Source organism: Oncorhynchus keta, unplaced genomic scaffold (genome assembly GCF_023373465.1).
Source record: "Oncorhynchus keta strain PuntledgeMale-10-30-2019 unplaced genomic scaffold, Oket_V2 Un_contig_24821_pilon_pilon, whole genome shotgun sequence".
NCBI classification, from domain to species: domain Eukaryota; kingdom Metazoa; phylum Chordata; class Actinopteri; order Salmoniformes; family Salmonidae; genus Oncorhynchus; species Oncorhynchus keta.
Window position 1 is genome coordinate 1 of NW_026284112.1, and position 27994 is coordinate 27994.

Here is a 27994-nt window from a genome sequence, read left to right on the forward strand (position 1 = left end):
GAGGAGGTGCCAGGGGAGGAGCGAGAAGGAGGAGGAGACATGGCTTCCAAAACCACCTCGTACAAGGTCCCAGATAGGAGGATCGGCAGCTCACGTAGGTAGTCCTTCAGAATGCCTGAACATAAACATCAGCAGGAAGGAATGAAAACAAAAGGTTTAACTACGACCCCAAACCCTCCTACAGCTTCCTTTTACGAGGATCAGTTTCATTTGGGCAAATATATTGGTAAGGCTTCATCTAAGGGTTTAACTACGAGCCAAACCCCAAACCCTCCTCCTACTGCTTCATTTGGTTAAGAGGATCAGTTACATTTGATCAGTTACATTTCAAATATATTGGTAGGGCTTCATCTAAGGTTTAACTACGACCCCAAACCCTCCTCAGTTACATTTGGTCAAACAGCTAAGGTTTTCCTTTTACGTCTCCCTTTAGGATCAGTTACATTTGGTCAAATATATTGGTAAGTCTTCATCTTTTAAGAGGTTTACATTTGGTCTTCAAATATATTGGTAGGGCTTCATCTAAGGTTTAAACCCCAAACCTCCTACAGCTTCCTTTTACGAGGATCAGTTACATTTGGTCAAATAGTCTTCATTGGTAAGGCTTCATCTAAGGTTTACATTTGGTCAAATATATTGGTAAGGCTTCATCTAAGGTTTAACTACGACCAAACCCCAAACCCTCCTACAGCTTCCTTTTACGAGGATCAGTTACATTTGGTCCAATATATTGGTAAGGCTTCATCTAAGGTAGGTATGTTTTATAAGTTGGTATGAGCCGTGTCGGGGGAAGCTACTCTGGAAATAGAGTTTACCAACCTATCAAATAACTTCACACTGGAAGAAGCGACGCTACACACAAGCTACCCTTTAAGAAAAAATACAATTCACTGAGACAACATTTGACCTTTGATGTTGATGCTGATAGAGACTGGTGTAGGGGGACAGGGGACTGACCTGTGATGACGTTGATGCTGATAGAGACTGGTGTAGGGGGACAGGGGACTGACCTGTGAAGACGTTGATGCTGATAGAGACTGGTGTAGGGGGACAGGGGACTGACCTGTGAAGACGTTGATGCTGATAGAGACTGGTGTAGGGGGACTGGGGACTGACCTGTGATGACGTTGATGCTGATAGAGACTGGTGTAGGGGGACAGGGGACTGACCTGTGATGACGTTGATGCTGATAGAGACTGGTGTAGGGGACAGGGGACTGCCTGTGATGACGTTGATTCTGATAGAGACTGGTGTAGGGGACAGGGACCTGACCTGTGATAACGTTGATGCTGATAGAGACTGGTAGGGGGACAGGGACTGACCTGTGATGACGCTTGATGCTGATAGAGACTGGGTAGGGGGGACAGGGACTGACCTGTGATGACGTTTGATGCTGATAGAGACTGGGTGTAGGGGACAGGGAGTGACCTGTGATGACGTTGATGCTGATAGAGACTGGTGTAGGGGGACAGGGGACTGACCTGTGATGACGTTGATGCTGATAAAGACTGGTGTAGGGGGACAGGGGACTGACCTGTGAAGACGTTGATGCTGATAGAGACTGGTGTAGGGGGACAGGGGACTGACCTGTGAAGACGTTGATGCTGATAGAGACTGGTGTAGGGGGACAGGGGACTGACCTGTGAAGACGTTGATGCTGATGGAGACTGGTGTAGGGGGACATGGGACTGACCTGTGATGACGTTGATGCTGATAAAGACTGGTGTAGGGGGACAGGGGACTGACCTGTGAAGACGTTGATGCTGATAGAGACTGGTGTAGGGGACAGGGACTGACCTGTGAAGACGTTGATGCTGATAGAGACTGGTGTAGGGGACTGGGACTGACCTGTGATGACGTTGATGCTGATAGAGACTGGTGTAGGGGGACAGGGACTGACCTGTGATGACGTTGATGCTGATAGAGACTGGTGTAGGGGACAGGGACTGACCTGTGATGACGTTGATGCTGATAGAGACTGGTGTAGGGGACAGGGGACTGACCTGTGATGACGTTGATGCTGATAGAGACTGGTGTAGGGGACAGGGACGACCTGTGATGACGTTGATGCTGATAGAGACTGGTGTAGGGGACAGGACGACCTGTGATGACGATTGATGCTGATAGAGACTGGTGTAGGGGACAGGGACTGACCTGTGATGACGTTGATGCTGATAGAGACTGGTGTAGGGGACAGGGACTGACCTGTGATGAAGTTGATGCTGATAGACACTGGTGTAGGGGACATGGGACTGACCTGTGATGACGTTGATGCTGATAGAGACTGGTGTAGGGGACAGGGACTGACCTGTGATAGACGTTGATGCTAATAGAGACTGGGTGTAGGGGACATGGGACTGACCTGTGATGACGTTGATGCTGATAGAGACTGGTGTAGGGGGACAGGGGACTGACCTGTGAAGACGTTGATGCTGATAGAGACTGGTGTAGGGGGACAGGGGACTGACCTGTGAAGACGTTGATGCTGATAGAGACTGGTGTTGGGGGACAGGGGACTGACCTGTGATGACGTTGATGCTGATAGAGACTGGTGTAGGGGGACAGGGGACTGACCTGTGATGACGTTGATGCTGATAGAGACTGGTGTAGGGGGACAGGGGACTGACCTGTGATGACGTTGATGCTGATAGAGACTGGTGTAGGGGGACAGGGGAGTGACCTATGATGACGTTGATGCTGATAGAGACTGGTGTAGGGGGACAGGGGACTGACCTGTGATGACGTTGATGCTGATAGAGACTGGTGTAGGGGACAGGGACTGACCTGTGATGACGTTGATGCTGATAGAGACTGGTGTAGGGGGACAGGGGACTGACCTGTGATGACGTTGATGCTGATAGAGACTGGTGTAGGGGGACAGGGGACTGACCTGTGATGACGTTGATGCTGATAGAGACTGGTGTAGGGGGACAGGGGACTGACCTGTGATGACGTTGATGCTAATAGAGACTGGTGTAGGGGGACATGGGACTGACCTGTGATGACGTTGATGCTGATAGAGACTGGTGTAGGGGGACAGGGGACTGACCTGTGAAGACGTTGATGCTGATAGAGACTGGTGTAGGGGGACAGGGGACTGACCTGTGAAGACGTTGATGCTGATAGAGACTGGTGTTGGGGGACAGGGGACTGACCTGTGATGACGTTGATGCTGATAGAGACTGGTGTAGGGGGACAGGGGACTGACCTGTGATGACGTTGATGCTGATAGAGACTGGTGTAGGGGGACAGGGGACTGACCTGTGATGACGTTGATGCTGATAGAGACTGTGTAGGGGACAGGGAGTGACCTATGATGACGTTGATGCTGATAGAGACTGGTGTAGGGGACAGGGACTGACCTGTGATGACGTTGATGCTGATAGAGACTGGTGTAGGGGACAGGGACTGACCTGTGATGACCTTGATGCTGATAGAGACTGGTGTAGGGGACAGGGGACTGACCTGTGATGACATTGATGCTGATAGAGACAGGTGTAGGGGATAGGGGACTGACCTGTGATGACGTTGATGCTGATAGAGACTGTGTAGGGGACAGGGGGACTGACCTGTGATGACGCTTGATGCTGATAGAGACTGGTGTAGGGGACAGGAGACTGACCTGTGATGACGTTGATGCTGATAGAGACTAGTGTAGGGGGACAGGGGACTGACCTGTGATGACGTTATTGCTGATGTGTAGGGGACAGGGGACTGACCAGTGATGGCGTTGATGCTGATAGAGACTGGTGTAGGGGACAGGGGACTGACCTGTGAAGACGTTGATGCTGATAGAGACTGGTGTAGGGGACAGGGACTGACCTGTGATGACGCGTTGATGCTGATAGAGACTGGTGTAGGGGACAGGGGACTGACCTGTGATGACGTTGATGCTGATAGAGACTGGTGTAGGGGACAGGGACTGACCTGTGATGACGTTGATGCTGATAGAGACTGGTGTAGGGGGACAGGGACTGACCTGTGATGACGTTGATGCTGATGACTGGTGAAGGGGGACAGGGACTGACCTGTGATTGATGCTGATAGAGACTGGTGTAGGGGACAGGGGACTGACCTGTGATGACGTTGATGCTGATAGAGACTGGTGTAGGGGACAGGGACTGACCTGTGATGACGATGATGCTGATAGAGACTGGTGCAGGGGGACAGGGGACTGACCTGTGATGATGTTGATGCTGATAGAGACTGTGTAGGGGACAGGGACTGACCTGTGATGACGTTGATGCTGATAGAGACTGGTGTAGGGGGACAGGGGGCTGACCTGTGATGACGTTGATGCTGTAGAGACTGGTGTAGGGGACAGGGGACTGACCTGTGAAGACGTTGATGCTGATAGAGACTTGTGTAGGGGGACAGGGACTGACCTGTGAAGATGTTGATGCTGATAGAGACTGGTGTAAGGGGGACAGGATTGACCTGTGAAGACGCTTGGATGCTGATGGAGACTGGTGTAGGGGACATGGGACCCACCTGTGATGACGTTGATGCTGATAGAGACTGGTGTAGGGGACAGGGGACTGGACCTGTGATGACGTTGATGCTGATAGAGACTGGTGTAGGGGACAGGGACTGACCTGTGATGACGTTGATGCTGATAGAGACTGGTGTAGGGGGATAGGGGACTGACCTGTGATGACGATTGATGCTGATAGAGACTGGTGTAGGGGACAGGGGACTGACCTGTGATGACGTTGATGCTGATAGAGACTGGTGTAGGGGAAAAGGACTGACCTGTGATGACGTTGATGCTGATAGAGACTGGTGTAGGGACAGGGGACTGACCTGTGATGCGTTGATGCTGATAGAGACTGGTGTAGGGGACAGGGGACCTGACCTGTGATGAGGTTGATGCTGATAGAGACTGGTGTAGAGGACAGGGACTGACCTGTGAAGACGTTGATGCTGATAGAGACTAGTGTAGGGGGACAGGGACTGACCCTGAGCCAGAGACTGGTGTAGGGGGACAGGGACTGACCTGTGATGACGATGATGCTGATAGAGACTGTGTAGGGGACAGGGACTGACCTGTGATGACGTTGATGCTGATAGACACTGGTGTAGGGGACAGGGACTGACCTGTGATGACGTTGATGCTGATAGAGACTGGTGTAGGGAGACAGGGACTGACCTGTGATGACGTTGATGCTGATAGAGACTGGTGTAAGGGACAGGGACTGACCTGTGATCACGTTGATGCTGATAGAGACTGGTGTAGGGGACAGGGGACTGACCTGTGATGACGTTGATGCTGATAGAGACTGGTGTAGGGGACAGGGACTGACCTGGATGACATTGATGCTGATAGGACTGGTGTAGAGGACAGGGGACTGACCTGTGATCACGTTGATGCTGTTAGAGACTGGTGTAGGGGGACAGGGGACTGACCTGTGATCACGTTGATGCTGATAGAGACTGGTGTAGGGGACAGGGGACTGACCTGTGATGACGTTGATGCTGATAGAGACAGGTGTAGGGGGACAGGGGACTGACCTGTGATCACGTTGATGCTGATAGAGACTGGTGTAGGGGACAGGGACTGACCTGTGATCACGTTGATGCTGATAGAGACTGGTGTAGGGGACAGGGGACTGACCTGTGATGCGTTGATGCTGATGGAGACTGGTGTAGGGGACAGGGAGTGACCTGTGATGACGTTGATGCTGATAGAAGACTGGTGTAGGGGACAGGGGACTGACCTGTGATGACGTTGATGCTGATGGAGACTGGTGTAGGGGACAGGGACTGACCTGTGTGATGTGGATGCTGATAGAGAGGTGGGGGACAGGGACTGACCTGTGATGACGTTGATGCTGATAGAGACTGGTGTAGGGGGGACAGGGACTGACCTGTGATGACGTTGATGCTGATAGAGACTGGTGTAGGGGACAGGGACTGACCTGTGATGACGTTGATGCTAATAGAGACTGATGTAGGGGACAGGGACTGACCTGTGATGACGTTGATGCTGATAGAGACTGGTGTAGGGGGACAGGGGACTGACCTGTGATGACGTTGATGCTGATAGAGACTGGTGTAGGGGACAGGGACTGACCTGTGATGGGGTTGATGCTGATAGAGACTGGTGTAGGGGGACAGGGACTGACCTGTGATGCGTTGATGCTAATAGAGACTGGTGTAGGGGACAGGGACTGACCTGTGATGCGTTGATGCTGATAGAGACTGGTGTAGGGGGACAGGGGACTGACCTGTGATGAGGTTGATGCTGATAGAGACTGGTGTAGGGGACAGGGACTGACCTGTGATGACGTTGATGCTGATAGGACTGGTGTAGGGGACAGGGACTGACCTGTGAGAGGTTGATGCTGATAGAGACTGGTGTAGGGGACAGGGGACTGACCTGTGATAGCGTTGATGCTGATAGAGACTGGTGTAGGGGGACAGGGGACTGACCAGGGGACAGGGGGGGACTGACCTGTGATGCGTTGATGCTGATAGAGACTGGTGTAGGGGGACAGGGACTGACCAGGATAGAGACTGGTGTAGGGGACAGGGACTGAGCCAGGATAGAGACTGGTGTAGGGGACAGGGAGTGACCTGTGATGATGTTGATGCTGATAGAGACTGGTGTAGGGGACAGGGAGTGACCTGTGATAGCGTTGATGCTGATAGAGACTGGTGTAGGGGACAGGGACTGACCTGTGATGACGTTGATGCCGATAGAGACTGGTGTAGGGGACAGGGGACTGACCTGTGATGACGTTGATGCTGATAGAGACTGGTGTAGGGGGACAGGGGACTGACCTGTGATGACATTGATGCTGATAGAGACTGGTGTAGGGGACAGGGGACTGACCAGGATAGAGACTGGTGTAGGGGACAGGGACTGACCTGTGATGCGTTGATGCTGATAGAGACTGGTGTAGGGGGACAGGGGACTGACCTGTGATGACGTTGATGCTGATAGAGACTGGTGTAGGGGACAGGGACTGACCTGTGATGACGTTGATGCTGATAGAGACTGTGTAGGGGACAGGGACTGACCTGTGATGACGTTGATGCTGATAGAGACTGGTGTAGGGGACAGGGACTGACCTGTGATGACGTTGATGCTGATAGAGACTGGTGTAGGGGGACAGGGACTGACCTGTGATGACGTTGATGCTGATAGAGACTGGTGTAGGGGACAGGGGACTGACCTGTGATGACGTTGATGCTGATAGAGACTGGTGTAGGGGACAGGGGACTGACCTGTGATGACGTTGATGCTGATAGAGACTGGTGTAGGGGACAGGACTGGACCTGTGATGGCGTTGATGCTGATAGAGACTGGTGGGGGACAGGGGACTGACCTGTGATGCGTTGATGCTGATAGAGACTGGTGTAGGGGACAGGGGACTGACCAGGATAGAGACTGGTGTAGGGGACAGGGGACTGACCTGTGATGTTGATGCTGATAGAGACTGGTGTAGGGGGAAAGGGGACTGACCTGTGATGACGTTGATGCTGATAGAGACTGGTGTAGGGGAAAGGGACTGACCTGTGATGACGTTGATGCTGATAGAGACTGGTGTAGGGGACAGGGGACTGACCTGTGATGACGTTGATGCTGATAGAGACTGGTGTAGGGGACAGGGGACTGACCTGTGATGACGTTGATGCTGATAGAGACTGGTGCAAGGGGACAGGGACTGACCTGTGATGACGTTGATGCTGATAGAGACTGGTGTAGGGGACAGGGGACTGACCTGTGATGACGTTGATGCTGATAGAGACTGGTGTAGGGGGACAGGGGACTGACCTGTGATGACGTTTGATGCTGATAGAGACTGGTGTAGGGGGACAGGGACTGACCTGTGATGAGGTTGATGCTGATAGAGACTGGTGTAGGGGGACAGGGGACTGACCTGTGATGACGTTGATGCTGATAGAGACTGGTGTAGGGGGACAGGGACTGACCTGTGATGACGTTGATGCTGATAGAGACTGGTGTAGGGGACAGGGACTGACCTGTGATGACGTGATGCTGATAGAGACTGGTGACCAGGTAGGGGGACAGGGGACTGACCTGTGATGACGTTGATGCTGATAGAGACTGGTGTAGGGGGACAGGGACTGACCAGGATAGAGACGTTGATGCAGGATAGAGACTGGTGTAGGGGGACAGGGGAGTGACCTGTGATGACGTTGATGCTGATAGAGACTGGTGCAGGGGGACAGGGAGTGACCTGTGATGACGTTGATGCTGATAGAGACTGGTGTAGGGGACAGGGACTGACCTGTGATGACGTTGATGCTGATAGAGACTGGTGTAGGGGGACAGGGGACTGACCTGTGATGACGTTGATGCTGATAGAGACTGGTGTAGGGGGACAGGGACTGACCTGTGAAGACGTTGATGCTGATAGAGACTAGGGGACAGCCAGGATAGGACTGGTGTAGAGGGGACAGGGGACTGACCTGTGATGACGTTGATGCTGATAGAGACTGGTGTAGGGGGACAGGGGACTGACCTGTGATGACGTTGATGCTGATAGAGACTGGTGTAGGGGACAGGGGACTGACCTGTGATGACGTTGATGCTGATAGAGACTGGTGTAGGGGACAGGGACTGACCTGTGATGACGTTGATGCTGATAGAGACTGGTGTAGGGGACAGGGGACTGACCTGTGATGCGTTGATGCTGATAGAGACTGGTGTAGGGGACAGGGGACTGACCTGTGATGACGTTGATGCTGATAGAGACTGGTGTAGGGGACAGGGGACTGACCTGTGATGACGTTGATGCTGATAGAGACTGGTGTAGGGGACAGGGACTGACCTGTGATGACGTTGATGCTGATAGAGACTGGTGTAGGGGACAGGGACTGACCTGTGAATTGATGCTGATAGAGACTGGTGTAGGGGACAGGGACTGACCTGTGATGACGTTGATGCTGATAGAGACTGGTGTAGGGACAGGGACTGACCTGTGATAGACGTTGATGCTGATAGAGACTGGTGTAGGGGACAGGACTGACCTGTGATGACGTTGATACTGATAGAGACTGGTGTAGGGGACAGGGGACTGACCTGTGATGGCGTTGATGCTGATAGAGACTGGTGTAGGGGACAGGGGACTGACCAGGATAGAGACTGGTGTAGGGGACAGGGGACTGACCTGTGATCACGTTGATGCTGATAGAGACTGGTGTAGGGGACAGGGGACTGACCTGTGATAGCGTTGATGCTGATAGAGACTAGTGTAGGGGGACAGGGACTGACCTGTGATAGCGTTGATGCTGATAGAGACTGGTGTAGGGGACAGGGACTGACCTGTGATGAGCGTTGATGCTGATAGAGACTGGTGTAGGGGGACAGGGGACTGACCTGTGATGACGTTGATGCTGATAGAGACTGGTGTAGGGGGACAGGGACTGACCTGATCACGTTGATGCTGATAGAGACTGGTGTAGAGGGGACAGGGGACTGACCAGGATAGAGACTGGTGTAGGGGACAGGGGACTGACCAGGATAGAGACTGTGTAGGGGACAGGGGACTGACCTGTGATCACGTTGATGCTGATAGAGACTGGTGTAGGGGGAAAGGGACTGACCTGTGATGCGTTGATGCTGATAGAGACTGGTGTAGGGAGACAGGGACTGACCTGTGATGACGTTTGATGCTGATAGAGACTGGTGTAGGGGACAGGGACTGACCTGTGATGACGTTGATGCTGATAGAGACTGGTGTATGGGGACAGGGGACTGACCTGTGATGACGTTGATGCTGATAGAGACTGGTGTAGGGGACAGGGGACTGACCTGTGATGCGTTGATGCTGATAGAGACTGGTGTAAAGGGGACAGGGGACTGACCTGTGATGACGTTGATGCTGATAGAGACTGGTGTAGGGGACAGGGGACTGACCTGTGATCACGTTGATGCTGATAGAGACTGGTGTAGGGGACAGGGGACTGACCAGGATAGAGACTGGTGTAGGGGACAGGGGACTGACCAGGATAGAGACTGGTGTAGGGGACAGGGACTGACCTGTGATGACGTTGATGCTGATAGAGACTGGTGTAGGGAGACAGGGACTGACCTGTGATGACGTTGATGCTGATAGAGACTGGTGTAGGGGACAGGGGACTGAGACCTGTGATGACGTTGATGCTGATAGAGACTGGTGTAGGGGACAGGGACTGACCTGTGATCACGTTGATGCTGATAGAGACTGGTGTAGGGGACAGGGGACTGACCTGTGATGACGTTGATGCTGATAGAGACAGGTGTAGGGGGACAGGGACTGACCTGTGATCACGTTGATGCTGATAGAGACTGGTGTAGGGGACAGGGGACTGACCTGTGATCACGTTGATGCTGATAGAGACTGGTGTAGGGGACAGGGGACTGACCTGTGATGACGTTGATGCTGATGGAGACTGGTGTAGGGGACAGGGGAGTGACCTGTGATGACGTTGATGCTGATAGAGACTGGTGTAGGGGACAGGGGACTGACCTGTGATGACGGATGCTGATGGAGACTGGTGTAGGGGACAGGGGACTGACCTGTGATGATGTGGATGCTGATAGAGACTGGTGTAGGGGGACAGGGGACCTGTGACCGTTGATGCTGATAGAGACTGGTGTAGGGGACAGGGGACTGACCTGTGATGAGCGTTGATGCTGATAGAGACTGGTGTAGGGGACAGGGGACTGACCTGTGATGACGTTGATGCTGATAGAGACTGGTGTAGGGACAGGGACTGACCTGTGATGACGTTGATGCTGATAGAGACTGGTGTAGGGGACAGGGACTGACCTGTGATGCGTTGATGCTGATAGAGACTGGTGTAGGGGACAGGGGACTGACCTGTGATGAGGTTGATGCTGATAGAGACTGGTGTAGAGGACAGGGGACTGACCTGTGATGACGTTGATGCTAATAGAGACTGGTGTAGGGGACAGGGACTGACCTGTGATGGCGTTGATGCTGATAGAGACTGGTGTAGGGGACAGGGGACTGACCTGTGATGAGGTTGATGCTGATAGAGACTAGTGTAGGGGACAGGGGACTGACCTGTGATGACGTTGATGCTGATAGAGACTGGTGTAGGGGACAGGGGACTGACCTGTGATGAGGTTGATGCTGATAGAGACTGGTGTAGGGGACAGGGGACTGACCTGTGATGCGTTGATGCTGATAGAGACTGGTGTAGGGGACAGGGGACTGACCAGGATAGAGACTGGTGTAGGGGACAGGGGACTGACCTGTGATGACGTTGATGCTGATAGAGACTGGTGTAGGGGACAGGGGACTGACCAGGATAGAGACTGGTGTAGGGGACAGGGACTGACCAGGATAGAGACTGGTGTAGGGGACAGGGAGTGACCTGTGATGACGTTGATGCTGATAGAGACTGGTGTAGGGGACAGGGAGTGACCTGTGATGCGTTGATGCTGATAGAGACTGGTGTAGGGGACAGGGGACTGACCTGTGATGAGCGTTGATGCTGATAGAGACTGGTGTAGGGGACAGGGGACTGACCTGTGATGAGGTTGATGCTGATAGAGACTGGTGTAGGGGGACAGGGGACTGACCTGTGATGAGCGTTGATGCTAATAGAGACTGGTGTAGGGGACAGGGACTGACCTGTGATGGCGTTGATGCTGATAGAGACTGGTGTAGGGGACAGGGACTGACCTGTGATGAGGTTGATGCTGATAGAGACTGGTGTAGGGGACAGGGGACTGACCTGTGATGCGTTGATGCTGATAGAGACTGGTGTAGGGGACAGGGACTGACCTGTGATGAGGTTGATGCTGATAGAGACTGGTGTAGGGGACAGGGGACTGACCTGTGATGACGTTGATGCTGATAGAGACTGGTGTAGGGGACAGGGGACTGACCAGGATAGAGACTGGTGTAGGGGGACAGGGACTGACCTGTGATGGCGTTGATGCTGATAGAGACTGGTGTAGGGGACAGGGACTGACCAGGATAGAGACTGGTGTAGGGGACAGGGGACTGACCAGGATAGAGACTGGTGTAGGGGACAGGGAGTGACCTGTGATGACGTTGATGCTGATAGAGACTGGTGTAGGGGGACAGGGAGTGACCTGTGATGACGTTGATGCTGATAGAGACTGGTGTAGGGGACAGGGGACTGACCTGTGATGACGTTGATGCTGATAGAGACTGGTGTAGGGGACAGGGGACTGGACCTGTGATGACGTTGATGCTGATAGAGACTGGTGTAGGGGACAGGGGACTGACCTGTGATGACGTTGATGCTGATAGAGACTGGTGTAGGGGGACAGGGGACTGACCAGGATAGAGACTGGTGTAGGGGGACAGGGGACTGACCTGTGAAGACGTTGATGCTGATAGAGACTGGTGTAGGGGGACAGGGACTGACCTGTGATGACGTTGATGCTGATAGAGACTGGTGTAGGGGACAGGGGACTGACCTGTGATGACGTTGATGCTGATAGAGACTGGTGTAGGGGACAGGGGACTGACCTGTGATGACGTTGATGCTGATAGAGACTGGTGTAGGGGACAGGGGACTGACCTGTGATGACGTTGATGCTGATAGAGACTGGTGTAGGGGACAGGGGACTGACCTGTGATGACGTTGATGCTGATAGAGACTGGTGTAGGGGACAGGGGACTGACCTGTGATGACGTTGATGCTGATAGAGACTGGTGTAGGGGACAGGGGACTGACCTGTGATGACGTTGATGCTGATAGAGACTGGTGTAGGGGACAGGGACTGACCTGTGATGACGTTGATGCTGATAGAGACTGGTGTAGGGGACAGGGGACTGACCTGTGATGACGTTGATGCTGATAGAGACTGGTGTAGGGGGACAGGGACTGACCAGGATAGAGACTGGTGTAGGGGGACAGGGGACTGACCTGTGATGACGTTGATGCTGATAGAGACTGGTGTAGGGGGACAGGGGACTGACCTGTGATGACGTTGATGCTGATAGAGACTGGTGTAGGGGGACAGGGGACTGACCTGTGATGACGTTGATGCTGATAGAGACTGGTGTAGGGGGACAGGGGACTGACCTGTGATGACGTTGATGCTGATAGAGACTGGTGTAGGGGGACAGGGGACTGACCTGTGATGACGTTGATGCTGATAGAGACTGGTGTAGGGGGACAGGGGACTGACCTGTGATCACGTTGATGCTGATAGAGACTGGTGTAGGGGGACAGGGGACTGACCAGGATAGAGACTGGTGTAGGGGGACAGGGGACTGACCAGGATAGAGACTGGTGTAGGGGGACAGGGGACTGACAGGATAGAGACTGGTGTAGGGAAAGGGACTGACCTGTGATGACGTTGATGCTGATAGAGACTGGTGTAGGGGGACAGGGGACTGACCTGTGATGACGTTGATGCTGATAGAGACTGGTGTAGGGGACAGGGACTGACCTGTGATGACGTTGATGCTGATAGAGACTGGTGTAGGGGGACAGGGGACTGACCTGTGATGACGTTGATGCTGATAGAGACTGGTGTAGGGGACAGGGGACTGACCTGTGATGACGTTGATGCTGATAGAGACTGGTGTAGGGGGACAGGGGACTGACCTGTGATGACGTTGATGCTGATAGAGACTGGTGTAGGGGGACATGGGACTGACCTGTGATGACGTTGATGCTGATAGAGACTGGTGTAGGGGACAGGGACTGACCAGGATAGAGACTGGTGTAGGGGACAGGGGACTGGGGATAGAGACTGTGTAGGGGACAGGGACTGACCTGTGATGACGTTGATGCTGATAGAGACTGGTGTAGGGAGACAGGGGACTGACCTGTGATGACGTTGATGCTGATAGAGACTGGTGTAGGGGACAGGGGACTGACCTGTGATAGACGTTGATGCTGATAGAGACTGGTGTAGGGGGACAGGGACTGACCTGTGATGACGTTGATGCTGATAGAGACTGGTGTAGGGGACAGGGACGACCTGTGATGACGTTGATGCTGATAGAGACTGGTGTAGGGGACAGGGGACTGACCTGTGATGACGTTGATGCTGATAGAGACTGGTGTAGGGGACAGGGGACTGACCTGTGATGACGTTGATGCTAATAGAGACTGGTGTAGGGGACAGGGACTGACCTGTGATGACGTTGATGCTGATAGAGACTGGTGTAGGGGGACAGGGGACTGACCTGTGATGAGGTTGATGCTGATAGAGACTGGTGTAGGGGGACAGGGACTGACCTGTGATGACGTTGATGCTGATAGAGACTGGTGTAGGGGACAGGGACTGACCTGTGATGAGGTTGATGCTGATAGAGACTGGTGTAGGGGACAGGGGACTGACCTGTGATGACGTTGATGCTGATAGAGACTGGTGTAGGGGACAGGGGACTGACCAGGATAGAGACTGGTGTAGGGGACAGGGGACTGACCTGTGATGACGTTGATGCTGATAGAGACTGGTGTAGGGGACAGGGGACTGACCAGGATAGAGACTGGTGTAGGGGGACAGGGACTGACCAGGATAGAGACTGGTGTAGGGGACAGGGGAGTGACCTGTGATGACGTTGATGCTGATAGAGACTGGTGTAGGGGACAGGGGAGTGACCTGTGATGACGTTGATGCTGATAGAGACTGGTGTAGGGGACAGGGGACTGACCTGTGATGAGCGTTGATGCTGATAGAGACTGGTGTAGGGGGACAGGGGACTGACCTGTGATGAGGTTGATGCTGATAGAGACTGGTGTAGGGGACAGGGGACTGACCTGTGATGACGTTGATGCTAATAGAGACTGGTGTAGGGGGACAGGGACTGACCTGTGATGACGTTGATGCTGATAGAGACTGGTGTAGGGGACAGGGGACTGACCTGTGATGAGGTTGATGCTGATAGAGACTGGTGTAGGGGGACAGGGACTGACCTGTGATGACGTTGATGCTGATAGAGACTGGTGTAGGGGACAGGGGACTGACCTGTGATGAGGTTGATGCTGATAGAGACTGGTGTAGGGGACAGGGGACTGACCTGTGATGACATTGATGCTGATAGAGACTGGTGTAGGGGACAGGGACTGACCAGGATAGAGACTGGTGTAGGGGGACAGGGACTGACCTGTGATGACGTTGATGCTGATAGAGACTGGTGTAGGGGACAGGGACTGAGCCAGGATAGAGACTGGTGTAGGGGACAGGGGACTGACCAGGATAGAGACTGGTGTAGGGGGACAGGGGAGTGACCTGTGATAGCGTTGATGCTGATAGAGACTGGTGTAGGGGACAGGGGAGTGACCTGTGATGACGTTGATGCTGATAGAGACTGGTGTAGGGGACAGGGACTGACCTGTGATGACGTTGATGCTGATAGAGACTGGTGTAGGGGACAGGGGACTGACCTGTGATGACGTTGATGCTGATAGAGACTGGTGTAGGGGACAGGGACTGACCTGTGATGACGTTGATGCTGATAGAGACTGGTGTAGGGGGACAGGGACTGACCAGGATAGAGACTGGTGTAGGGGACAGGGACTGACCTGTGAAGACGTTGATGCTGATAGAGACTGGTGTAGGGGACAGGGACTGACCTGTGATGACGTTGATGCTGATAGAGACTGGTGTAGGGGGACAGGGGGACTGACCTGTGATGACGTTGATGCTGATAGAGACTGGTGTAGGGGACAGGGACTGACCTGTGATGACGTTGATGCTGATAGAGACTGGTGTAGGGGACAGGGACTGACCTGTGATGACGTTGATGCTGATAGAGACTGGTGTAGGGGACAGGGACTGACCTGTGATGCCGTTGATGCTGATAGAGACTGGTGTAGGGGACAGGGACTGACCTGTGATGACGTTGATGCTGATAGAGACTGGTGTAGGGGGACAGGGACTGACCTGTGATGACGTTGATGCTGATAGAGACTGGTGTAGGGGACAGGGACTGACCTGTGATGACGTTGATGCTGATAGAGACTGGTGTAGGGGGACAGGGGACTGACCTGTGATGACGTTGATGCTGATAGAGACTGGTGTAGGGGACAGGGGACTGACCAGGATAGAGACTGGTGTAGGGGGACAGGGGACTGACCTGTGATCACGTTGATGCTGATAGAGACTGGTGTAGGGGAAAAGGGACTGACCTGTGATGACGTTGATGCTGATAGAGACTGGTGTAGGAGACAGGGACTGACCTGTGATGACGTTGATGCTGATAGAGACTGGTGTAGGGGACAGGGGACTGACCTGTGATGACGTTGATGCTGATAGAGACTGGTGTAGGGGACAGGGACTGACCTGTGATGACGTTGATGCTGATAGAGACTGGTGTAGGGGACAGGGGACTGACCTGTGATCACGTTGATGCTGATAGAGACTGGTGTAGGGGGACAGGGGACTGACCAGGATAGAGACTGGTGTAGGGGACAGGGGATGCTGATAGAGACTGGTGTAGGGGACAGGGGACTGACCTGTGATCACGTTGATGCTGATAGAGACTGGTGTAGGGGGACAGGGGACTGACCAGGATGATAAAGTGATCACGTTGATGCTGATAGAGACTGGTGTAGGGGGACAGGGTGTAGGGGACAGGGGACTGACCAGGATAGAGACTGGTGTAGGGGGACAGGGGACTGACCTGTGATCACGTTGATGCTGATAGAGACTGGTGTAGGGGACAGGGGACTGACCTGTGATGACGTTGATGCTGATAGAGACTGGTGTAGGGGACAGGGACTGACCTGTGATGACGTTGATGCTGATAGAGAGTGGGGGACAGGGACTGACCTGTGTGACGTTGATGGATAGAGACAGGGGACAGGGGACTGACCTGTGATGACGTTGATGCTGATAGAGACTGGTGTAGGGGACAGGGGACTGACCTACTGATGATGACGTTGATGCTGATAGAGACTGGTGTAGGGGACAGGGACTGACCTGTGATGACGTTGATGCTGATAGAGACTGGTGTAGGGGACAGGGGACGACCTGTGACAGACGTTGATGCTGATAGAGACTGGTGTAGGGGACAGGGACTGACCACGTTGGATAGAGACTGGTGTAGGGGACAGGGGACCTGTGATGACGTTGATGCTGATAGAGACTGGTGTAGGGGACAGGGACTGACCTGACCTGTGAGGTGGGGGGGGACCTGTGATGATAGAGACTGGTGTAGGGGACAGGGGACTGACCTGTGATGACCATGCTGATAGAGACTGGTGGACAGGGGTTGACCTGTCCTGTGGGGACAGGGGACTGACCTGTGATGACGTTGATGCTGATAGAGACTGGTGTAGGGGACAGGGACTGACCTGTGATGACGTTGATGCTGATAGAGACTGGTGTAGGGGACAGGGACTGACCTGTGATGACGTTGATGCTGATAGGGGAGACTCCTGTGTAGGGGGACAGGGACTGACCTGTGATGAGGTTGATGCTGATAGAGACTGGTGTAGGGGACAGGGGACTGACCTGTGATGAGGTTGATGCTGATAGAGACTGGTGTAGGGGACAGGGGACTGACCTGTGATGAGGTTGATGCTGATAGAGACTGGTGTAGGGGACAGGGATGACCTGTAAATGACGTTGATGCTGATAGAGACTGGTGTAGGGGACAGGGGACTGACCTGTGATGACGTTGATGCTGATAGAGACTGGTGTAGGGGGACAGGGGACTGACCTGTGATGACGTTGATGCTGATGGAGACTGGTGTAGGGGGACAGGGGACTGACCTGTGATCACGTTGATGTCAGGATAAGCCTCTTCATTCAGGCTGACAGCAGCACTGTCCCTCTCAAACGCGTCTCTCAGTTCCTTCTTCACTGCTGCTGAACCACACAGACGGTACAGACCCACCACCTACAGACAGACAGACAGGCAGACAAACAGACAGACAGACAGGAAGGCCGACAGACAGACAGACAGGCCGACAGACAGACAGACAGACAGACAGACAGACAGACAGACAGACAGATGACAGACAGGCCGACAGACAGACAGAAACAGTATAAATGAGGTGGGGGTGTTGTCCTGTGTATGAAACAGTATAAATGAGGTGGGGGTTGTTGTCCTGTGTATGAATCAGTGTAAATGAGGTGGGGGTTGTTGTCCTGTGTATGAAACAGTATAAATGAGGTGGGGTTGTTGTCCTGTGTATGAATCAGTATAAATGAGGTGGGGGTTGTTGTCCTGTGTATGAATCAGTGTAAATGAGGTGGGGTTATTGTCCTGTGTATGAATCAGTGTAAATGAGGTGGGGGTTATTGTCCTGTGTATGAATCAGTGTAAATGAGGTGGGGTTGTTGTCCTGTGTATGAATCAGTGTAAATGAGGTGGGGGTTGTTGTCCTGTGTATGAATCAGTGTAAATGAGGTGGGGTTATTGTCCTGTGTATGAATCAGTGTAAATGAGGTGGGGGTTATTGTCCTGTGTATGAATCAGTGTAAATGAGGTGGGGGTTGTTGTCCTGTGTATGAATCAGTGTAAATGAGGTGGGGTTATTGTCCTGTGTATGAATCAGTGTAAATGAGGTGGGGGTGTTGTCCTGTGTATGAATCAGTGTAAATGAGGTGGGGGTTATTGTCCTGTGTATGAATCAGTGTAAATGAGGTGGGGGTGTTGTCCTGTGTATGAATCAGTGTAAATGAGGTGGGGTTATTGTCCTGTGTATGAATCAGTGTAAATGAGGTGGGGGTTGTTGTCCTGTGTATGAATCAGTGTAAATGAGGTGGGGGTTGTTGTCCTGTGTATGAATCAGTGTAAATGAGGTGGGGTTGTTGTCCTGTGTATGAAACAGTGTAAATGAGGTGGGGGGGGTGTTGTCCTGTGTAAATGAGGTGGGGATTATTGTCCTGTGTATGAAACAGTGTAAATGAGGTGGGGGTTGTTGTCCTGTGTATGAAACAGTGTAAATGAGGTGGGGGGGTGTTGTCCTGTGTATGAATCAGTGTAAATGAGGTGGGGGTTGTTGTCCTGTGTATGAAACAGTGTAAATGAGGTGGGGGTTATTGTCCTGTGTATGAAACAGTGTAAATGAGGTGGGGGTTGTTGTCCTGTGTATGAATCAGTGTAAATGAGGTGAGGGGTTGTTGTCCTGTGTATGAATCAGTGTAAATGAGGTGTGGGGTTGTTGTCCTGTGTAAATGAGGTGAGGGTGTTGTCCTGTGTATGAATCAGTGTAAATGAGGTGGGGTTGTTGTCCTGTGTATGAATCAGTGTAAATGAGGTGGGGTTATTGTCCTGTGTATGAATCAGTGTAAATGAGGTGGGGTTATTGTCCTGTGTATGAATCAGTGTAAATGAGGTGGGGGTTATTGTCCTGTGTATGAATCAGTGTAAATGAGGTGGGGGTTATTGTCCTGTGTATGAATCAGTGTAAATGAGGTGGGGGTTGTTGTCCTGTGTATGAATCAGTGTAAATGAGGTGGGGTTGTTGTCCTGTGTATGAATCAGTGTAAATGAGGTGGGGTTATTGTCCTGTGTATGAATCAGTGTAAATGAGGTGGGGGGTGTTGTCCTGTGTATGAATCAGTGTAAATGAGGTGGGGGTTATTGTCCTGTGTATGAATCAGTGTAAATGAGGTGGGGGGTGTTGTCCTGTGTATGAATCAGTGTAAATGAGGTGGGGGTTATTGTCCTGTGTATGAATCAGTGTAAATGAGGTGTGTCCTGTGTTGTCCTGTGTAAATGAGGTGGGGGTGTTGTCCTGTGTATGAATCAGTGTAAATGAGGTGGGGGGTTGTTGTCCTGTGTATGAATCAGTGTAAATGAGGTGGGGGTTATTGTCCTGTGTATGAATCAGTGTAAATGAGGTGGGGGTTATTGTCCTGTGTATGAATCAGTGTAAATGAGGTGGGGTTATTGTCCTGTGTATGAATCAGTGTAAATGAGGTGGGGTTATTGTCCTGTGTATGAATCAGTGTAAATGAGGTGGGGTTATTGTCCTGTGTATGAATCAGTGTAAATGAGGTGGGGGTTGTTGTCCTGTGTATGAATCAGTGTAAATGAGGTGGGGGTTATTGTCCTGTGTATGAATCAGTGTAAATGAGGTGGGGGGGTGTTGTCCTGTGTATGAATCAGTGTAAATGAGGTGGGGGTTATTGTCCTGTGTATGAATCAGTGTAAATGAGGTGGGGGGGTGTTGTCCTGTGTATGAATCAGTGTAAATGAGGTGGGGGTTATTGTCCTGTGTATGAATCAGTGTAAATGAGGTGGGGGTTGTTGTCCTGTGTATGAATCAGTGTAAATGAGGTGGGGGTTGTTGTCCTGTGTATGAAACAGTGTAAATGAGGTGGGGGGGGTGTTGTCCTGTGTAAATGAGGGGGGGGTTGTTGTCCTGTGTATGAATCAGTGTAAATGAGGTGGGGGTTATTGTCCTGTGTATGAAACAGTGTAAATGAGGTGGGGATTATTGTCCTGTGTATGAATCAGTGTAAATGAGGTGAGGGTTATTGTCCTGTGTATGAAACAGTGTAAATGAGGTGGGGGTTGTTGTCCTGTGTATGAAACAGTATAAATGAGGTGGGGGTTGTTGTCCTGTGTATGAAACAGTGTAAATGAGGTGGGGGTGTTGTCCTGTGTATTCAACAGTGTGCTGTAAACTAACTAACCCTCAGGCCTCTCTTCTGGATCTCAGCCACACTCTTCTGTATGAGCAGAGGAACTGGGGCAGCGGTGTTCTCCTTGTCCACCAGGTGGCGCAGCTCCACTCCAAACACCATGGGGGGGTTGAGGTGGCAGGGTCGGGGGTCGGGGGGCTCCCACTGCTCCAACAGGGTCAGCTTCACGTACAGTAGACCCCTGGGCTCTAATCTAACGCATATCTGCTGAGACCGAGAGGCTGGGGAAGGAGGACAGAAGTGGAAGGGAGGGACAGAAGAGATAGCAGAAGGGGGGTGAGAGGGACAGGGGAAGGGGGGACAGAAGAGAAGCAGAAGGGAATGAGAGGGACAGAAGAGATGTGTAGAAGGCAGAAGGAGAGGACAGAAGAGATAGCAGAAGGCAGAAGGAGAGGGGGGAAGAGATTGTCCAGAAGGAAAGAGAGGGACAGAAGAGATAGCAGAATGGGGAAGGAGAGGGACACAAGAGATAGCAGAAGGGGAAGGAGAGGGACAGAAGAGATAGTGTAGAAGGGGAAGGAGAGGGACAGAAGAGATAGCAGAAGGGGAAGGAGAGGGACAGAAGAGATAGCAGAAGGGACAGAAGGAAGGGAGGGACAGAAGAGATCAGCAGAAGGAGAAGGAGAGGGACAGAAGAGATAGAAGAAGGGGAAGGAGAGGGACAGAAGAGATAGCAGAAGGGGGTTAGAAGGGGAAGGAAGAGGGACAGAAGAGATAGCAGAAGGGAAGGAGAGGGACAGAAGAGATAACAGAAGGGGAAGGAGAGGGACAGAAGAGATAGCAGAAGGGGGAAGGAGAGGGACAGAAGAGATAGCAGAAGGGAGGGGAGAGGGACAGAAGAGATAGCAGAAGGGGAAGGGGGGTCCTGAAGAATCAGTGAAGGGGAAGAGTGGGGGACAGAAGAGATAGCAGAAGGTAAATGAGAGGGACAGAAGAGATAATCAGAAGGGAAGGAGAGGGACAGAAGAGATAGCAGAAGGGAAGGAGAGGGACAAGAAGAAGAGATAGCAGAAGGGGAAGGAGAGGGACAGAAGAGATCAGCAGAAGGGGAAGGAGAGGGACAGAAGAGATAGCAGAAGTAAATGAAGGAGAGGGACAGAAGAGATAGCAGAAGAGAAGGAGAGGGACTGTGTATGAAGAGATAAATGAAGGGGGGAGAGGTCCAGAAGAGATAGCAGAAGGGAAGGAGAGGGACAGAAGAGAAAGCAGAAGTGGGAAGGAGAGGGACAGAAGAGATAGCAGAAGGGGAAGAGAGGGACAGAAGAGATAGGTGAAGGGTTATTGGAGAGGGATCAGAAAATGAGGAAGGGGTTAGGGACACAAGAGATGCAGAAGGGGGAAGGAGTAGGGACAGAAGAGATAGCAGGGGGTGAAGGAGAGGGACAGAAGAGATAGCAGAAGGGGAAGGAGAGGGACAGAAGAGATAGCAGAAGGGAGTGGGAGTTATTGGACAGAAGAGATAGCAGAAGGGAGAAGGAGAGGGACCTGTGTATGAATCAGAAGAAGAGGTGGGGGTTATTGTCCTGGACAGAAGAGATAGAGTGGGGGTTGTTGTCCTGGTACAGAAGAGATAGCAGAAGGGGTGTATGGTAAAGAGGACAGAAGAGTTGTCCAGTAAAAGTGAGAGGGACAGAAGAGATAGCAGAAGGGGAAGGAGAGGGACCAAGTAAATAGCAGTGGGGTTGTAGTCCTGTGAGGTAACAGAAGAGATAGCAGAAGGGGAAGGAGAGGGACAGAAGAGATAGCAGAAGGGGAAGGAGAGGACAGAAGAATAGCAGAGGGAGAAGGAGAGGGACAGAAGAGATAGCAGAAGGAAGGTATGAATCAGAAGAGATCCTGTGTAAAGGGAGAAGGTTATTGGGACAGAAGAGATAGCAGAAGGGGAAGGAGTTAGGGACAGAAGAGATAGTCCAGAAGAAGTGAGAGGGACAGAAGAGATAGCAGAAGGGAAAGGAGAGGGACAGAAGAGATAGCAGAAGGGGTTGTAGTCCTGGGAACAGTGTAAAGAGATAGGGGTTATTGTCCTGTGTAAATGAGGTGGGACAGAAGAGATAGCAGAAGGGGAGTTGTCCTGAGATAGGAATCAGAAGAGATAGCAGAAGGGGAAGGAGAGTTGGACAGAAGAGATAGCAAATGAGGTGGGGTTGAGGGATGAAGAGATAGCAGAAGGGAGAAGGAGAGGGACAGAAGAGATAGAGAAGGGGTTGTCCTGTGTATGAATCAGTGTAAATGAGGGGAAGGAGAGGGACTGTGTATGAAGAGATAAAGAGGTGGGGAGGGTCCAGAAGAGATAGCAGAAGGGGAAGGAGAGGGACAGAAACAGTGTAAAGGAGAGGGATTGTCCAGAAGAGATAGCAGAATGGGAGAAGGAGTTGTCCTGTGTACAGAAGAGTGCAAATGAGGTGGAAGGAGAGGGATGAATCAGTAAGTAAATGAGGTGGGGGAGGGACAGAAGAGATAGCAAAGGGGAGGTGGGGGACAGAAGAGATAGTAAAGGGAGAAGGAGAGGGACAGAAGAGATAGCAGTGGGAAGGAGAGGGACAGAAGAGATAGCAGAAGGGGATGAGGTGAGGGTTATTGTCCAGATGAGATAGTGTAAATGAGGTGGGGACAGAAGAGATAGCAGAAGGGAGAAGGAGTTGGACAGAAGAGATAGCAGAAGGGGTTGGTGTATGAACAGTGTAAAGATGAGGTGGGGGTTATTGTCCTGTGTAAATGAGGTGAGTTGTTGTCCTGTGGACAAAGAGATAGCAGAAGGTGTATGAAGGAAAGGAAATGAGGATGGGCAGAAGGTCCTGTGAAGGATGAGGGACAGAAGAGTCCTAGTAGAAGGGACAAGATAGTGTAAATGAGGGACAGGAGTTATTGTCCTGTAAATGAGGTGGGAGAAGGAGAGGGACAGTAAAGAGATGAGGGAAGGGAGAAGGATGAGGTGGGGATAGCAGAAATGAGGAGGGTTGTTGTCCTGTGAAGAGATAGTGTAAAGGGGAAGGAGAGGGACAGAAGAGATAGGTGAAGGGGAGAGGGACAGAAGAAATGAGGTGGAAGGAAGGGACAGAAGAGATAGAAAGGGGAAGGAGAGGGGGAGATTGTCCTGTGTAGGAAGGACAGTGAAAATGAGAAGGGGAAGGTTAGGGACAGAGAGATAGCAGAAGGGGAAGGAGTTGGACAGAAGAGATGTAAATGAGGAGGGGGTTACTGAGATAGCAGAAATGAGGTGGGGGACAGAAGAGTAAAGAAGGGGAAGGAGAGGGACAGAAGAGATAGCAAAGGGAAGGAGAGGGACTGAAGAAATGAGGTGGCAAAGGAGAGGGACAGAACAGATAAATGAAGGTGGGGAGGGTCCTGAAGAGATAGCAGTGTAAAGGGTGGGGGTGTTGTCCTGTGACAACAGTGATGCTGTAGAAGGGGAAGGAGGCCTCTCTTCTGGATTCAGCCAGACTCTTCAGAAGGCAGAGGAAGGGACAGAAGAGATAGCAGAAGGGGAAGGAGAGGACAGAAGAGATAGCAGAAGGGAGAAGGAGAGGGACGGGGAAGAGCTAGCAGAAGGGGGGAAGAGACAAGGAGACCTGAGAGGCTGGGGAAGGAGAGGACAGAAGAGATAGCAGAAGGGGAAGGAGAGAGGACAGAAGAGATAGCAGAAGGCAGAAGGAGAGGGACAGAAGAGATAGCAGAAGGCAGAAGGAGAGGGACACAAGAGATAGCAGAAGGGCAGAAGGAGAGGGACAGAAGAGATAGCAGAAGGCATGGACAGAAAGGAGAGGGACAGAAGAGATAGCAGAAGGGAAGGAGAGGGACAGAAGAGATAGCAGAAGGGAAGGAGAGGGACAGAAGAGATAGCAGAAGGGGAAGGAGAGGGACACAAGAGATAGCAGAAGGGGAAGGAGAGGGACAGAAGAGATAGCAGAAGGGGAAGAGGGACAGAAGAGATAGCAGAAGGGGAAGGAGAGGGACAGAAGAGATAGCAGAAGGGGAAGGAGAGGGACAGAAGAGATAGCAGAAGGGGAAGGAGAGGGACAGAAGAGATAGCAGAAGGGGAAGGAGAGGGACAGAAGAGATAGCAGAAGGGAAGGAGAGGACAGAAGAGATAGCAGAAGGGGAAGGAGGGACAGAAGAGATAGCAGAAGGGGAAGGAGAGGGACAGAAGAGATAGCAGAAGGGGAAGGAGAGGGACAGAAGAGATAGCAGAAGGGGAAGGAGAGGGACAGAAGAGATAGCAGAAGGGGAAGGAGAGGGACAGAAGAGATAGCAGAAGGGGGAAGGAGAGGGACAGAAGATATAGCAGAAGGGGAAGGAGAGGGACAGAAGAGATAGCAGAAGGGAAGGAGAGGGACACAAGAGATAGCAGAAGGGAGAAGAGAGGGACAGGGATAGCAGAAGGGGAAGGAGAGGGACAGAAGAGATAGCAGAAGGGGAAGGAGAGGGACAGAAGAGATAGCAGAAGGAAGGAGAGGACAGAAGAGATAGCAGAAGGGGAAGGAGAGGGACAGAAGAGATAGCAGAAGGAGAAGAGAGGGACAGAAGAGATAGCAGAAGGAAGGAGAGGGCAGAAGAGATAGCAGAAGGGAGAAGGAGAGGGACAGAAGAGATAGCAGAAGGGGAAGGAGAGGGACAGAAGAGATAGCAGAAGGGCAGAAGGAGAGGGACAGAAGAGATAGCAGAAGGGGAAGGAGAGGGACAGAAGAGATAGCAGAAGGGGAAGGAGAGGGACAGAAGAGATAGCAGAAGGGGAAGGAGAGGGACAGAAGAGATAGCAGAAGGGGAAGGAGAGGGACAGAAGAGATAGCAGAAGGGGAAGGAGAGGGACAGAAGAGATAGCAGAAGGGAAGGAGAGGGACAGAAGAGATAGCAGAAGGGGAAGGAGAGGGACAGAAGAGATCAGAAGGGGAAGGAGAGGGACAGAAGAGATAGCAGAAGGGGAAGGAGAGGGACAGAAGAGATAGCAGAAGGGGAAGGAGAGGGACAGAAGAGATAGCAGAAGGGGAAGGAGAGGGACAGAAGAGATAGCAGAAGGGGAAGGAGAGGGACAGAAGGATAGCAGAAGGAAGGGAGGACAGAAGAGATAGCAGAAGGGGAAGGAGAGGGACAGAAGAGATAGCAGAAGGGGAAGGGACAGAAGGGTAAAGGAGGGACAGAAGAGATAGCAGAAGGGGAAGGAGAGGGACAGAAGAGATAGCAGAAGGGGAGAGGGACAGAAGAGGACAGAAGGGGAAGGAGAGGGACAGAAGAGATAGCAGAAGGGAGAAGGAGAGGGACAGAAGAGATAGCAGAAGGGGAAGAGAGGGACAGAAGAGATAGCAGAAGGGGAAGGAGAGGGACAGAAGAGATAGCAGAAGGTAGGAAGGAGAGGGACAGAAGGGGTAAAGGAGAGGGACAGAAGAGATAGGACAGAAGGGAGAAGGAGAGGGACAGAAGAGATAGCAGAAGGGGAAGGAGAGGGACAGAAGAGATAGCAGAAGGGGAAGGAGAGGGACAGAAGGGAAGGAGATACAGAAGGGGAAGGAGGGACAGAAGAGATAGCAGAAGGGAGAAGGAGAGGGACAGAAGGGGAAGGAGAGGGACAGAAGAGATAGCAGAAGGGGAAGGAGAGGGACAGAAGAGATAGCAGAAGGGGAAGGAGAGGGACAGAAGAGATAGCAGAAGGGGAAGGAGAGGGACAGAAGAGATAGCAGAAGGGGAAGGAGAGGGACAGAAGAGATAGCAGAAGGGGAAGGAGAGGGACAGAAGAGATAGCAGAAGGGGGAAGGAGAGGGACAGAAGGGGAAGGAGAGGGACAGAAGAGATAGCAGAAGGGAAGGAGAGGGACAGAAGAGATAGCAGAAGGGGAAGGAGAGGGACAGAAGAGATAGCAGAAGGGGAAGGAGAGGGACAGAAGAGATAGCAGAAGGGGGAAGGAGAGGGACAGAAGAGATAGCAGAAGGGGAAGGAGAGGGACAGAAGAGATAGCAGAAGGGGAAGGAGAGGGACAGAAGAGATAGCAGAAGGGGAAAGAGGAAAGGGACAGAAGGGGAAGGAGAGGGACAGAAGAGATAGCAGAAGGGGAAGGAGAGGGACAGAAGAGATAGCAGAAGGGGAAGGAGAGGGACAGAAGAGATAGCAGAAGGGGAAGGAGAGGGACACAAGAGATAGCAGAAGGGGAAGGAGAGGGACAGAAGAGATAGCAGAAGGGGAAGGAGAGGGACAGAAGAGATAGCAGAAGGGGAAGGAGAGGGACAGAAGAGATAGCAGAAGGGAGAAGGAGAGGGACAGAAGAGATAGCAGAAAGGGAAGGAGAGGGACAGAAGAGATAGCAGAAGGGGAAGGAGAGGGACAGGGACAGAAGAGATAGCAGAAGGGGAAGGAGAGGGACAGAAGAGAGATAGCAGAAGGGGAAGGAGAGGGACAGAAGAGATAGCAGAAGGGGAAGGAGAGGGACAGAAGAGATAGCAGAAGGGGAAGGAGAGGGACAGAAGAGATAGCAGAAGGAGAAGGAGAGGGACAGAAGAGATAGCAGAAGGAAGGAGAGGGACACAAGAGATAGCAGAAGAGGGAAGGAAAGAGATAGCAGAGGAGGGACAGAAGAGATAGCAGAGGGACAGAAGGAGAAGAGATAGCAGAAGGGGAAGGAGAGGGACAGAAGAGGGAAGGAGAAGGGACAGAAGAGATAGCAGAAGGGAAGGAGAGAGACAGAAGGAGGGAATGAACAAGAGAAGATCAAACACAGTTGATTGACAGAGTGATTCCAAAAGAAGATCAGGAACTAAGGTGAGCTAAGATGCCTTCAGATAAAATAAAGTCCACTGGTATGAAAAACCCCCTTCTGCTGCATCCTCACAGTGCCAAGCATCAGTGGGGTGGATGGTACGTGCTTCTACACCTGCATTGCTTGCTGTTTGGGGTTTTAGGCTGGGTTTCTGTACAGCACTTTGAGATATCAGCTGATGTAAGGTAGAGCATGGCGCTTGTAACGCCAGGGTAGTTAGTGGGTTCGATTCCGGGACCACCCATACGTAGAATGTATGCACACATGACTGTAAGTCGCTTTGGATAAAGCGTCTGCTAAATGGCATATATATGTACGAAGGGCTATATAAATACATTTGATTTGATTTGATATAACAACAGTGAGACATAGAACTGCATCTACTACGTTCATAGGAGGAACTTCTAACTCTCTGGTTGCTCCTACCTTGAACAGAGGGGTATGGACACAGCCCCAGACAGCAGACCCTGTTCCTGGTCGCTGCTGTGGAGTCGCTGCCCTTCGTGGTGGTCGTCTCAGCCCGGGGTAAGGAGTGAGCACCACCAGTTTCAGCAGCCTGGCCCTCTCCAGCTCCAGGTTGAAGGTGTGGTTGAGGGGCAGAGAGCCCCTGGAGGTTAGCAGGCCGGTACGGGCCCTGGTTACACCATCCACCTGATGAACACAATGGAAAA

General features: G+C 52.0%; 2 protein-coding genes across 3 annotated transcripts; both read right to left on the reverse strand.

The window, feature by feature from the left end:
- Positions 1-10: 10 nt before the first annotated feature.
- LOC127922169 (rho GTPase-activating protein SYDE1-like) lies at positions 11-27926 on the reverse strand (the record flags this gene model as incomplete). Its single annotated transcript, XM_052505857.1, has 4 exons — positions 11-115; positions 17696-17822; positions 20573-20809; positions 27750-27926. Coding segments are annotated over 4 exons (646 nt in total), but the record flags the coding sequence as incomplete, so codon positions are not given.
- On the reverse strand, positions 2385-13647 carry LOC127922170 (uncharacterized). Of its 2 annotated transcripts, XM_052505858.1 has the most exons (4): positions 13520-13647; positions 12886-13097; positions 2838-3261; positions 2385-2733 (listed from the first exon to the last, which is right to left on the reverse strand). In XM_052505858.1, exons 1-4 carry the CDS (start codon positions 13614-13616, stop codon positions 2681-2683), a joined length of 786 nt encoding a protein of 261 aa, XP_052361818.1. In that variant the 5' UTR covers positions 13617-13647; the 3' UTR covers positions 2385-2680. The 2 variants fall into 2 exon arrangements, 1 of the variants encoding a protein (XP_052361818.1); XR_008110579.1 differs by lacking the exons at positions 2838-3261; positions 13520-13647 and having other exon boundaries at positions 2385-2627; positions 12886-13254.
- Positions 27927-27994: the final 68 nt, after the last annotated feature.

Bases quoted from the DNA above. Each gene is read 5' to 3' on its own strand.
- LOC127922170 (XM_052505858.1), bottom strand. From the start codon at position 13,616: ATGTCCCCCTACACCAGTCTCTATCAGCATCAACGTCATCACAGGTCA. The intron at 13,098-13,519 runs GTCAGTCCCCTG...ACGTCATCACAG, and splicing joins CAGCATCAACGTCATCACAG to GTCAGTCCCCTGTCCCCCTA. The intron at 3,262-12,885 runs GTCAGTCCCCTG...ACGTCATCACAG, and splicing joins CAGCATCAACGTCATCACAG to GTCAGTCCCCTGTCCCCCTA.